Source organism: Equus asinus, chromosome 2 (assembly GCF_041296235.1).
Source record: "Equus asinus isolate D_3611 breed Donkey chromosome 2, EquAss-T2T_v2, whole genome shotgun sequence".
NCBI classification, from domain to species: Eukaryota; Metazoa; Chordata; class Mammalia; order Perissodactyla; family Equidae; genus Equus; species Equus asinus.
The window spans coordinates 55,483,248-55,498,038 of NC_091791.1; the positions used below are offsets into that span (position 1 = coordinate 55,483,248).

The following is a 14,791-nucleotide window of genomic DNA, read 5'->3' on the forward strand; positions in this document are numbered from 1 at the left end:
GGAAAATTCCTGACAGTCTTTTTCGTTTTTATATTTGCTACATAGACTAGTCTATAATAGCTCCAGAATGTGTGGACAAGATGAGAACATGTGACCCTCGAGTCAAAGTCAATCAACAAAGGTGGCAAAAAATAAATTCTTCTGAAGAAATACTGTCCATATGCTAAATAGAGATGGACATATGAATGGATACATAGATACATGACAGCCAGCCAGAGAGACAATCAGATAAGAGGATAGAGAGAGCTTGATATTAAGGGTGTTCCCAAATTTTAAACAAGGGAGTAAGGGCAATCCCCCAATTCTTATCAGGAAGATTAAATTGTAACTAATCAAGAAGAAGGAGAAGGAGGAAAAGAGGAAGGATGAAGAGCAAGAGAAGAGCAAGAGAAAGAGAGGAAAGGACGAGGTGGACGAAGAGGAGAAAGAGAGGAAGGAAGAGGAAGTGATTTCCCCAGTTTATAGAGGAGAAATCAGAAATCTAGAAAGCCTGATACTTTTCCCAGGATTGAAGAGTTTATGTCAGAGCCAGTATTTGAACCCATTTCTATTGTCTTTCAAGTCTATTTTATTTTAAATCACCAAACTTAAGAGAATTGGGAATGCATTTTTTTTTTTCCATCACAGAATACCATGGGCTGCATAGTTAGAAGAAAAAAGAGAATTCTTGGGAAAACTCAGCCTTCGGCAGTGTTTTGAAGTGAAGAGTGCTTAGATTTTTTAAGAGAGCAATGTTTTCACAACTAACTTCAAAATTAGTTATCTAGAATAATGTATAATGATGAAAGGCAAGTCATTTCATTCTTTTATCGTCACAGGAAGTTGATCTTTATTAAGTATTTCCCATGTGCCAGGCGCTGTGTCATGTCCTTTATGTACATAATTCTAAATTAGTACTCAGAGTCATTTTACTTAGATCTAATTATTGCCATTTTGCACATTTGCAAACTGAGTTTTGGATGGAGTATATGATTTGTCTAAAGATCTGAATTTAGTTTCCTCTGTTTCATTCACCGCACAATGATCTCCTCTAGACGACATTCATTCAAAACATCGTTTTCTTTATCGTCACTGAGTGATGGTCTTATCTAGTTCTTGTTCTTATGGATGGACTCAACAATACCTGTCATATGCTATTCTGGGTGCTTTGCTTACATTAACTCTTTTGATAATCACACAACTCCACGAGGCAGGTTTTATCATTATCCCCATTTAGCAAAGGAGGAAACTGAGGCACAGAGAGGTTAATTGACGTGCCCAATTAGCAGGTGGTGGAGCTGGTATCAACTCACTTGATCTGGTTCCACTTTCCTACCTCTATGGTCTAGGAACAATATCAGTCTCCCTGCCAGTTTTATTTTATTTAATTTAAACAGTAAATTGCCACTCTGATTTGTATATTGGTTTCTCAAATTGACACTGTAATTTGTAGATTGTAAGAAGCATTAGTGTGAATTTATTCCTTAAATACCAACATGACTATATAACTTTGGATAAAATCAAAGTTAATAATTAATTCTTAACCAATAACCAATGCTGCAATCAACCAAGTTTAGGCAACACATACAGTCTCCTTCAAGTGACACTTTCAAGGCCACACTAGAAGAGTCTAGAATTCTGGTAAGGAAAGAATGAGTCAAATGAGGGGAAAATTTGAAGCTGAACTTTTGAAATTAAAAGTTGCTTGACCCAGATTTACCGTTCATTCCCAGAATTGATAAGAATCATTGGGTACACCTAAAGGTGGTGGCCACTTTTATAACTGAAGTAGAAAAGCATACTAATTGATAAATTCTATACTATAAAATTTATTAATGTCTTCTTTGTCATTGACGTTTGGAAAGGCTTTCCGAGTTGTTTTTGGCTGCCCACAAGCAGAACCAGGAAAATGAATCATTCCCATTTTAAGAATGCTCTTCTACTATTTGCCAAACCTCCTTTATTAAAATCAAATAATGTTTTCTCCCACCTTTTATATTTTCACATCTAGGCGATAGAAAAAGTTTGGGTCCTAGATTTGTAGAACATTTATGCCTATGACTTTTTTTGAATAAAATTTGCATAAAAATACCTTTTAAAGGAACACTGCTAGAGACTTTTAAGGCAAATCAAGTGGTAGAACATCCTAACACACTTTGGTTATTATTTCCTAGTTTATTAAGATAGGAGATGTTGACCAGGACATCTGGTTAGCTTCTAAATGCATGCATTTCTTTTTTTTTAATTTAAGTTTTATAACCACTGGGACACTCACTATAAGCAAGCAGATGGCATGTCGGCCTAAGTAGTTTTCTCAGGTTAACCCAGCTTTCATTCTTTTAGTAAGATGCTTGATACTAATACACAATACATCATATAGTAATGAAAGGAAAAGTGAAAAACATTTATTACCTTTCAGTTTGAATTTTATGGGTGAATTAGTAAAGTGAATCCTTTTAAAGACCTTTATTCCATAAGCTTAAGCTATTTTTTGCCCATGTTGGAATATAAACTTTATTTAAGACACATTTAAAATGACTTTTGCAATTACAGACAACAGTTTAAATTCTGCTAAGCTGGCAAAGTTTGTTAATGAAAAGTATTAGGTGTCACTGTGAATTTCCAGAAGAGAAATTTCAAGCAATCAGTGATAGCAAAGGCCCTCAGTGTCGACGACCCTTCTCTTCCCTCAGGGCTCATTTCTCCACCTGTACTCCAGCCCAGAGGCTGTCTCATTTCACCTTCCTCCGGGTCACAGAACTCCAATGATCCCATCTTCTTCTGCACTTCTAATGTCTCTTTTTTCTATCCTTGAATCTATAAACATAAAGTCCCTCAAAACAAAAACCCTCCCTCAACTCTGTAATTCCATCTCTCTCTTTTCTTGTTCCTGAACATGCCTTCGAAAAGATGTTCAATGCTGCCCCCACTGGTGTTTTCAGTTTTTGTTCTTGAGTATCTTTTCATTCTTATCCTCTTCTTGGATAATAGTATACACTGCTCTGGTTTCATCTATCACTTACAAAATAAAAACTACTAACTCTATCCTCCAGCCCTGTCTTCAGAAGATCCATACACCCATTGCATTTGCCCAGCCCAGCTCATCATCTTATCAACATTTCACACTCAACACACATAACCCTCAGCTATTTCATACTCCATCTTGCCTACTATAAAACAATTTTTCCTGTTCTATGTCAATAAAGAGTGCTTTCTCCCTCTCTCTCATCTGTTAAATTTGGTCGGTCGTTACTCTGAGATAATCACACATAGAAATCTGAGCATACGTTGAAAATTTTTCTTCTTTTGCTATGCTTTTCATTCCTGTTCTTCACCAAACTGAGGTCTCTAAAACACAGAAAGAAAGGTATCTAGAGAAGTATGGTTAAAAATACAGTGAATTCTTTGATGCTGTCAGTGATGAAGCACAACATTGACTCATATGGTCCAGACTGGCATGCTGACTTGTGAGAGTTATATTTGGGCAAGTATGGTTTAGCATTTTTCAATGCCAAATGTGGGCAATGTTGCTTTACTAGAAATGATATAAGCTGTTCAAATTCTGTCATATCTCCCTATTTATACTAAAATTATCTTGAGTTTAAGAATTGTTTCAAATTCATTTTTAGTTTCAACTAGGTTTGGACATACAGCCATTCAGAAAATGATGTCAGTGGGGCTGGCCCCGTGGCCTAGTGATTAAGTTGAGTGCACTCTGCTTCAGCAGCCCAGGTTTGTGGGTTTGGATCTCTGGCACAGACCTATATCACTGGTCAACCATGCTGTGGTGGCGACTCACATATAAAATACAGGAAAATTGGCACAGATGTTAGCTCAGGGCTAATCTTCCTCAGCAAAAAAAAAAAAAAAGAAAAGAAACGAAAATGCTATCAGTGACACATACTTTGAACACTAATACAAATTAAGGACAAAGATGCTTTCCATCTTCATCAAAGCCCCTTTCCTTTAGTAGATATAAAGTTCTGGCTCAACCTACTTTTCAGCTTTTTGTTGACTTCCATGAGAAATTCTTAGGATTGATTTCCCGATGTACTAGACTACAATTCAAAAAATATCTCCCGTCTCCTGAAACCTGAAATTTGTCAACTGAAGAGTTCCTTGGGTTGAAACAAATTTATAAAAATATTTACCCTGCATATAGAATAAGCAGGCAGAAAGGATGATGGAAAGGAAACTCAGACAAATTTCAATTATTTGGAATTTTTCATTAAAGTTAGTCAGCCGCCTGTGAGGAGAAACTTTCCTCATCTTTCCTTTTCCCCTCCTATACCAAATCATTCTTTCCTCTGGACCCTTGAACACCTTATTTTTGGTTCCTAGGGCCATAGTTTTGTATACTTGAAATAAAACAATATATAATCACCCTCAATGCATTTGAGCCATTATTTCAATGGGGAAATGACAAAGGTCTGATAAAGGTAAAAAATAGTGACACAGCATGGCTTTAAACAGGACACTATTATTTCACGGAAACAAACACGCTAAATATTTTAACGTCTACCTATTCCTATTTTAATTTCTGAGAACCTACTAGGCATTTACTTTTATAAAGTAGGGGTTTATTAATCTGGAGAATAAATGTAAGTATCGATATCTCTGCTGAAAATAAATTTCAGAGAAATAATATATCAAAATACACATATCATCACAAGATTCATCTAGAAATTACATCCTTAAGAGACATGTTAGAATGATATAAAAAAAACTCTTCAGAAGTTTCTTTTCAGTATGTTTTAATTATAAAAAATTCTTAACTCTCATAACATCATCAGGGAAACAATTCAAATGAGGCTAGCCACCAATAAGATTTTGCTGAAATATTAATATAAATTACACTTGTAGGTTGTTTTGTTCATAATTGAGGGCATTGTATATGATTCGGCTTGTAATTCTTTATCTTGTTTTTAAAATGTCATCTTTTCTTGTATTAGCATTAGCTTGCAATGTATTTAACCTTGAAAATTCATTTTAATTGTGTTGAGTCATGATTAGGTGGGAGTACTAAGCCAGTAATGGGGATACCCTTGCTTTGGGAAAATTACAGTGAAGGGGTAGTAAGCTTCAGACACGCCACCCAGGAGTCAGAAAGTCTAATTTTGTCCTCTCCTAGTGCAAAACAGATTAAAAGATGTTATGTGGCACCTATTCATTTCTTTCCTATTTAGGGTATACTGCTTCGACAGCTAATTGAGATCTTTTTGTGTATTATACCTACCATGTGAGGTGTTACCCAGTTCATCTAATTTAGAATATCTGCTAACATGATGAATTACAGTGTGGAAGCAAGTCATAGAAAGAGATATGTGCAAAGATTCTAAAATCTTGGATTTGTAAGAATGGCACTTCTCTAATTTGTCATTCTCTTTGTTCATGAGGAACATGTTCACGAATTGTGATGGCTAACAAATATCTTGTCTTTTAAGAGTATACTATCTAATGGAGACAAGATTTGTACCAGAGTTCTACAGGACTTAAACAATATGGTCTTGGATGGCATATGTAATCTACCACGCCATCTCAAGACACTTTTAAAGCTCAAGAGATGTTGAGCAATTGAGACAAGTAAGCTTACACTAGAGTTCTGGATGTTTAAGCACAAGTTTTTATAGTTCATCTCTTCCTAGTTATCTAATGACAAGGCCAGAGTAGTGAATTGTACGTAGTTACACACAATAAACATTTGTTCAAGGAAGTAAGGCAGGGAAGGATTAAAAAAATGAAAAGAAAGTCCAGGCAGGCAGAATTAGAAGGATTAATTAATTTGATTTCATTTTATTCTCTCTACCTATGAACTTTGACTCTGAAACTTTTTAGAATGAAACTTAATTGGTCTAACATCATGCATACACACATACATATATCTCACAAGTCCATGTTGGGTAGAATTGAAAATTGATTGATATTGGACTTTCTGACACTCAATTAAAAAACAGACTAGAAAGAGTCATAAAAATTGTTAACATTTTTTTTGAACTATTAGATTGCTCAAAATAGAAAGCAGCCAATGTTCTAGCAGATTTTTTTCACAATATACATGAACACTGTGAAAATCACCTGGCTTATATTATTCATGAATATTCTGCAATCAATTTCATATATTATTTTCTAATTTTTTTGTTAATCTCTCAAACATTATCAGAAGCACAGTCATAGAAAATTTCCCCAGATGATCGCTATGAAACAGTTTCTTTATTCTCAATTTTGATTCTTCACAAGTCTTATTTGTTCAGAACAAAAGCACTTCGTTTGGAACTGCTCTACTACATGAAGAAGAAAAGGCCAAAGAGAGTCATCCATAATTCTTTATCAGTCAATGACTGTTTCTTTAAACTTCTCTTAAAATGTAAAAGCTATGTGGAAGGAAGACAGTACTTTTGCTTTCTCCCATGCAATTTAAATAATGCTAAAAAATGTCATAATTTAATAAAGCTATGCTATAAAAGTACCTACTGCAAGGGGATCTGTAATATCAATATAAGAGACTATCAATACAAGAAAAAAAGCTTCAAAGTGACACAATTACTTCAACTTTGAAAATTGTACATTCCAAAATAAACCAAAGTACACTGGCAGGAAGTATTAAGTATTTAAAAAGTTATCAGTACATGCAAATTTGTCCAATGCATTATGGTTCCACTTATTCTACTATTGTTTACTCTCTCATAAAACTGAAAGCAACAATTTCTAAAATACAGAAAACCATGGGCAGATTTGGGCTTCGATCATTTATTAGGAAAGAGTATGTTTTTAACTGTAAATACTAAAGACTAAAGAGATTAATAAAATGTTTATAATGCTTAAAGTAGCAAGATACTGAAAATATATGTATATTCAAGGAATGTTTAAAAATATTTATCTCTGTTATTATTCCTTATTGTTTCCTCTCCCTTATACCCACAAATATAATATCTAATAAGAGAAAGTTCTTCATGTTTCAAGAAACAGAGGATAAAAAGAGTAAATAATAGGAAGCAGCTCAATAAAGTTTCCCACAAAGTATAAAAGCAAGAAATAATATGTAATAGTTGCAAAGTCAAAAAGAAAAGTGCTTTTATGCCAAAGGGAGATAAATATGTATTATAAAGTTGAATGATATAAAACCTGAAAAGTAATACTTTATCTTGGTCTAAAATATTAATAGAATTTTTCAATACATTAACTAAAGAAACTGATAGATTTTTCAATTAAAGTTAGACAAAAGGTAACTCTAATAATGTAGCTGCTGCATAGAAAATTGGAATAGGGATTTGAGAAATCTAAAGGAAAGAAATCAAGTGTTTAGAAACTTCTGGTATTTGTCCCTATAAGGATTATATACTTTCCAAATTTTATTTTATCACTCTACTAATTACTATTTATCTTATAATTTTACACAAAATGCTAAACTATACTGTTGGCACAGAAAACTTACAATAGAATTTTGAAAGGTATTGACTTTTGAAGAGGAAAAAATAAGAAATCTAAGATATTAAGGAAAAAATACTAACATTGGCTGTTACAGCTAATTACAATAATTTGAGTACAATTTAAACTCAAAAAAGCTAATATTTGAAATAATGTGAACATATTTGAAGCTAAAACAATCTAAGAAATAATCAAACCCTAAATAATAATAATAATGATGATAATAAAGCCCTAAGAAATAATTAAGTATCCTTAGAGTGAATTGTCCACTACTTGTGTGTTAATGATAAAATTAAAAACTAATTTAATATTAATTTAGGAAAAATTGATGCAATAGAGTAAAAATCCAACTTTGTTCTAATCAACGTCACATGGCAGAGAGCAAGGACTTTCCCCATGTCTATTTGTAGAGAACTCACTTGGTTGGCAATCTGCCGAGCAAGGACGTCCATCCTTGATCCGGATTCTGATATCAGTTTAGCTGCATAGATCACTTCAGTTGTATGCTTTAGTGGTCCTTTGCCCCTTAAAGTAAAAGAATACATATTATTTGCAGTGGTTCAGGCTAACATACACACACACACACACACAAAAGTTTAGCATCCTAAGTACTGGCCATTGACTTTATGTACTTCAATTTTGGACAGGCCTCAGTTAGACACCAGAATTCAATGAAAAATAAAAGAAGGCCTATTTTGTTAAGATTCGGGAACTATTGCCAAGAAAATGGCCTCTATTTGATCTTGGTTCCCTGGTGTTTTTTATAGTAAACATCAGCCTAAAGACACTCTTGGTGGATGTAGATACCTCAAGGCAAAGGTAGTTTTCTGATTAGAGGAGAAAATGTGAAATTTTGGATATTAGATACTGTGTTCAACAGTACATCTTAACCAGCAGTTACTTTTAATCTTTTTCATCCTTTTTACTGTCTTTCAGTTAATTGCATTTTGTTTTTATTACATTATCTCGCCTCCACAATTAATTCATAGTAATATCGTAGTGGTTGAGTATGCATCTGGAGTCACACTATCTTGGACTGTTTCCCAAAAAACAGTCCACTTCTTACTTTTTGTGTAAGTCAAATAAAATACTCCCTCTGTGCCCTAATATCATGGTAGTAATAGGAGCACCCACCATGTGGAGTCATTGTAAGGATTACATGAGTTAATTCCTATAAAGTGCTCAGAACATTGCTTTAAACAAAGTAAGCATTTAATAATACAAGTTGTTATTGCTGTGGTTGTTAATTTAAAATAATTTTGGTTCCTAATGCCATGGAAAAGTCGGGTTCATTTATAGATTTTGTAAGGTAGGTAAGAAGAAGGAAGTGCGCTTGTTATATTTTTGGAGTGGGATAACATAAGGAGATGTTTTCCTATCTTCTTTTTCCTCAAAAATAAATGAATGATTACTTGAATGAATGTAACTGTTCCATACACCTAAAACCGCTTCTCTCTTTATTTCCTTATGTCCAATTCCTAACCCTCTACTGACTGTCAACCATATTGACTGTTCTAACTATTTGGTTTCTGTTCCTTGTCCCTAGCAGAGAATGGGACCTTGAAGGAAACACTCCCTAAAGCCATTGTTTTGATGCTTTTTTTTTTTTTTTTTGAGGAAGATTAGCTTCAAGGTAACATCTGTCACAAATCCACCTCTTTTTGCTGAGGAAGACTGGCCCTGAGCTAACATCAGTGCCCATGTTCCTCTACTTTCTATGTGGGATGCCTGCCACAGCATGGCTTGACAAGTAGTGCATAGGTCTCCACTCAGGATCCCAACCGGCGAACCCCGGGCCACCGAAGTGGAATGTGTGAACTTGACAGCTAAGCCACTGGTCTGGCCCCGATGCTTGGAGGAGGGTGAGGAGATAAAGGGAGGTGGGAAGCGGGAATCAGCTGGTCAAGGTGAGATAAGGATTTTGAGAGGCTCAAATACAGTGAAATTAGAAGAGAAAGGGAATGAAAACAGTCTTTGTCCATGTCTTATTTACACCTTGGACTCACCTTGAGGGTAGAGACTCTTAGGTTAAACCTGGTAAGATTTGTTATCAGAAGAAAATCTCTGTTGACCAAGGAGAATATCACTATGCAGTGATAAAAGACAGGGGATTCATGTGGAACTAAATGATCAGAGTATTCTATACCTGAAAACCTGAACACCAAAACGTTTGCACCTCGTGCCAAAAAGGCCTTTCATTTCTCCTTGTCTGTGGTGCCTCTAAAATTCATTATAAGCAAGTTTTCCTGTGGAAACGGAAGAGTATGTCTAACATAATGAAAACTTGGCCTCAGAAGATGGTTATCATCCTCCTTCTCCTCTTTGAATCTGCTGACACAGGTTGCTTTGTAATTTTTTAAAAAACCAACATTAATCATTATAACATTTGAGTTGCTCTCATCAAATTTACTTTATGCATCAGGCAGGACTAGCTGTTATGTACCTGGTTATGTTCAAGAAAGGCATTGCATTTCATTATTTCGGTGCATCTCCGGAGCAAGTTAAACTTAAATAAAGCTGTCCACGCTCCTGAGAGGCAATGCATCAGTTTTCAAGGTCTTAAACGATGGGCAAAGGTTGTATCTAAGGAGAGCGGCTAACACTGTCTTAACTTAAACAATAGACAAAGAGTTATACCCAAGGAATGTGGCTAATGTATCCTTCCCCTAAAAATAATAAATTTCCCCCTATAAAAACCCCGGGCCAACAAGAGGGAAATTGCCTCTAGCTTTAAATGCCTACCTTGTGATGAGACCACATCTTAAGCACATGTAGAATCTAAAAGGAACGATAATACATTATGACAGACCACAATTATTCTCTTCCTCATGTTCCTAATTAAATGTATTGCCTGGCAAGCTTCCTACTGAGTGCCAAACAAAATATACATTTTACAAATGATTCCACATCATGCCAAGCTTCCAGAGGAAGCTGCAATTATGGAAACTATGATAAATTTTTAACATTCTCAGCCTGAAATGTGCTATGTAATGAAGGCTTTTTAAATTGGGAAATACATTCAAAGGTTGTTTGCTGCCTTCATTTTCATAATGGGTTCTCAGGATCTCCTGTCAGCAAATTGTGTCTTAAATCATTGAGTTTGGATCCGACAGAGAAAGATACCCAGAGGAGGAGGGAGTCGACTTTGGAAATATTTTAAAGAAAGCAGGAGCCAGACATCTTTAATAAATAGTGGATACAATAATAATTTTATCTATCTTCCAAAAAAGGAGGGCAGATCAAGCTCTGGAGTAGAGTCTGCTAATTAATCATTAAAGTATATGTTAGAGAGCATAATCGGAAAGACTGCAATACCCCAGCGATGTCGGTGCCATGTGGAAAATGCTATTAAGGCGAGTGAAAGGGATACCTCTGAAACTTAATTTATTGGTGCAACGTAACCTCTGAGTCATTTTTTATACTGCCCCAACCTTGACCCTCATTCCTCTCCCAGTTCTCGCCAGGTTTCTGGCATCCACCCCTCCCTTCGTTCTCTTTTGATTAGCACAAGAAATAAGAAGATGATGCGGCAGATCAGTAACAGGGATCTGGTTTAGTAATAGAAAATATCAAATCGTTTCCTGGACTTATTTTGTCTTTTTTAGGGACAGAGAAGATCTATGAAACGATTTGGTATTTTCTGCTACTGATTAAAAACAAAACAGAAAGCTTTATTTTATATTTTGGACTTTGTAGCCCCTAAATCTTTGATAACACAGTATTGTTCCCCCTTTCAAGGCCAAAAACTTTCCCATTCATCCTTCTTTCCTTTGACATTTATACAGAATAAGTCCATTGTGGCTCACTTAATAGATGAAAACAGTGATAGTATATATTTTGTTGCATAAGAGCAGTTACATTTTTTTACATGTTAGACACTATAGCATACATAAACCAATTTAATTATTATAACAACCCTATGAGTTTAGAATTATTATTCTCCTTATCTCACAGATGAGGAAACTGAGGAACAGAGATGTTAAATATGTCTTTTATCCAGTTACACAGCCAGCAAGAATTGGAGATGTGGTTTGAGTTCAGGCAACCTGGCTATAGAATCTGCTTTTAATGACTATCCATGTGGCTTCCAATAAAACATGCTAAGATAAAATTAAAATGTTAATGTTAATTGTTAACTAGACTTATTGTGGTGATCATTTCACAGTGCATACAAATATCAAAACATTATGTTGTACACCTCAACTAATATAATGTTATATGTCAATTATACCTCAAGAAAAAAATAAAGAAAAAAATATTAGGAAGATCTCCTCAGACGTTGATGGGAGCTACTATGATTGTAACAGAGAGGAAAAGATGAGGGTTTGATTTCGGCTCTGGGTGGTTAAGGGGTCCACCAACAGTGACTCGCTCACACATGGCAGCCTCAAAGAATGCAGCCAGCAGTAGCCTACAGTCCTGGGGTTTCTTTCTTAAGATGTTATTACTTTCTTCTGTTACTTATCCTGGTACCCTTCCTCCCTCTCCCCTTCTCCTTGGATTCTAAATAAAAAACCCTACTCGGCCATTACACAAGCCATGCCAGATGGGAGATGGTACAGTGCTGTTTATTTATAATACAACAAATAGAACTTTTATCTGCAAATCTTAGTTTTTGACATGGTTATTTAATTTAATTCTAACACTCAAATTTAGTGCTGTTATGAAGTAGAGTGAAATGTATATAGACTTGGGAAATCCATTTTGTCTGTATCCCAACCCTGTCACTTGCTAGCCATATAGCCTTGGGTAAATGACAGTTGGTCTAATCTCACTTTCTCTTAATTAAAATAATGATTGTAATACTTACTACATGGTAAGGATACATAATCATATATTTCACACATTATTTGGCACATAAGGTGCTCAGCAAATGTTAATTTTTTTTCCCTTATCCCTTTACGAATGACGGTATTTTATGAAAATTTACATTTTTACTTTTTATTTAAAAATTACAGTAATTGCCAGACAATGTGAACAGACTTGATTAAATTGAGTTTCTTTTTACACCCACTGACAATATAACTCTATATAACCTTGTGCATAATATCCTTTTATAAGAAAAAAATATATAAAACACATACACTTATAAACTCTGTGTGTATATTGTCACTGTTGTTCAAGGTTGTCCTTTAACTCCTTATAAGGATTTAATTTACAATCAGTGACAGATCTTTTTGGTAATATAAACTCAAGATAAATGATTTAGCTCTAGAAGTGCATCATCAGAATTTTCTTACCTGTTGTTCTGACATCAGATACAAAAGAAAAAAGCAATTATCATGGAAGCAATGAAAAGTGATGAAATTAAAAGAGGAGTACTCGACCTAGGCGAGGACACACTCTTCCTCTGCTATTCAAATATGAAACTTTAATTAGGCAACTCTCTCCCTCTGGATGCTATGTTCTCTTGTAAAGTGTCATTCTCAAGTTTTGAGGACCTATAGAAGTCCTTGAAAAATCAGCAAGTAAATAATCAGTTAACAATCATACTGAGTAATTGGCATCCTGGGAACCTTTGGGATTCCAGTCTGTAACAGGTGTCGCCCCATGGAAGAGAGAAAATATTGTCTGAGCATTGCACACATTTTTTTTCATTTTTGCTCTTCTTGTTTCATATTATTCAGGGTAGCCTAACTGCTAAAACAATATCATCAAAATATCTTAATGGCTTAACCCAATTAAATTTATTTCTCTCTCACATCACAGTCAAGGTGGATTGTGGGGTGATGGGCTATACACCACAAGCCATTTAAGACCCCAGGTTCCTTCTAGCTACAAGATAACCTATCCCCTAGGGCTTCCCAGCCCTCTGTCGGGTCACTGCATCCAGACAGCTGACACAGGAAATGAATGAGGATCTCACAGGAGATTTTGGGGATCAGGATAAGAACTGGAACACACCACTCCAACCTGTATTCCAGAATCTGGACACACAGATGCATGTAACTGCAAAAAAGTCTGGCAAATGTATTCTGTTTGGGCACAGGAAGAAAAGAAAACAGGGTTTTATGAGCTCATAGCATTTTCTCTGCACATAATCCCAGGGGTGCTAAAATCCTACATTTTCTTTTTTCATTTTAGCAGCAGAAGTCTGTGTTCCCTGTAAAGGGAAATTTGGATGTCATCAAGTAGGTGGGAAAAACTGGGAAAGTACCAAGATTTTTCACCAATACAGCTGAAATTATAAGACATATACTGTGCCTGGGCAGAAGACCAGTTCTGTTTTTTGTTTTGAAATTGCCACATATAGACGGTCTATTATTAAAAATAAAAATTACTTAAGTTTCACTTTGTGCATGGTGATAATAGTCTTTCATGTTCAATGCTGTATTTGTTTATGAAACAAGGATAGGGTTTATTTTAGAAATCTTTTTGGGGATCAGCCTGGGGAGAATACCTTTATTTATTATTGTTATTATTATTGTTGCTGCTGCTGTTGTTATGGTTGCCTGTGTGTATATGAGGTGTGTGTAGGAAGTAGGAATTCCCTTCCTCAAATCCAAAAGCTAGTATTCTAAAAAAAATCTGAGATGTGAATCTTTTCTCTGTTCTTCAGCTCTCAAATTCACTAATTCACCTTCTACCAGTTTCTGTGGTATCAAATTCAAGACAGACTATATCCTTGAGAGAAGAATTTCACGGCGTACCCTTAAGGACGAAAAACAGTAAACACCTAGCTGGAAGCAGAAGCAGAAATAGAATGAATGATTTCATTAGCAAAGTTTATTTTTTTTAAATTGTAGGCAAAGAAGAGGTCAGTTAGCCAGATATTTTTATTTTTGTCTTTAGTAAAACAGACAACCTTCTCCAGTTCTTCCTAAGTGTGTAGATTTTACTATTTTTCTGTGTAATTTTGTACTGAAAGCATACAAAACAAACTATTTGTCTACTTACTGTGTTCTAGACACTATTAAATCGCCTAATTTTCTCACTCAGTTCTCACACCCAGATTTGCTGCACAGTGTTGCACAGCTTGTTTCCAGCACAAATTTAGAGTTGCCGCTCATAACATAGATATTCCCATAATTGTGCATATTACAACTTATGCTACCTGACATGCTCATTCTGCTCCTAGAATCTATTATCTTCACCCTATAAACAAGAAAACTGAAGCTTACAAGATCAAAGTTCTTAACTTTTCTTCAAGCTATATGAAGACTGCTTGGTCTCAACTTAAAAGCAAGGCGGTTAAGTCATTAGTACTTTAAGAGCCAATTAAAAAGAAATCAGGCGGAAGAATCCTCACAGGTTTTCTGTCAGTGTGCATCTTGAAGCACTGACATTCAATGGGTCGCTCTGAATCAGTGGAATGTTTCATATGCTGCAAAGAAATACACAAGAACAAGAGATGCCTAGCCATTGTTCTGAGTGGGATCTTATTAAA

The 14,791-nt window shown here is 35.2% G+C and overlaps 1 protein-coding gene across 11 annotated transcripts in view; it reads right to left on the bottom strand.

Moving 5' to 3' along the window:
• The window catches only part of CTNNA3 (catenin alpha 3), a 1,499,312-nt gene that overhangs the window by 53,901 nt on the left and 1,430,620 nt on the right, over positions 1–14,791 (bottom strand). For all 11 annotated transcript variants that reach the window (XM_070488663.1, XM_070488665.1, XM_070488664.1 and 8 more), the window contains one exon: positions 7,824–7,929. In XM_070488663.1, coding sequence (XP_070344764.1) covers positions 7,824–7,929 — 106 coding nt within the window. The remainder of the gene's footprint in view (positions 1–7,823; positions 7,930–14,791) is intronic.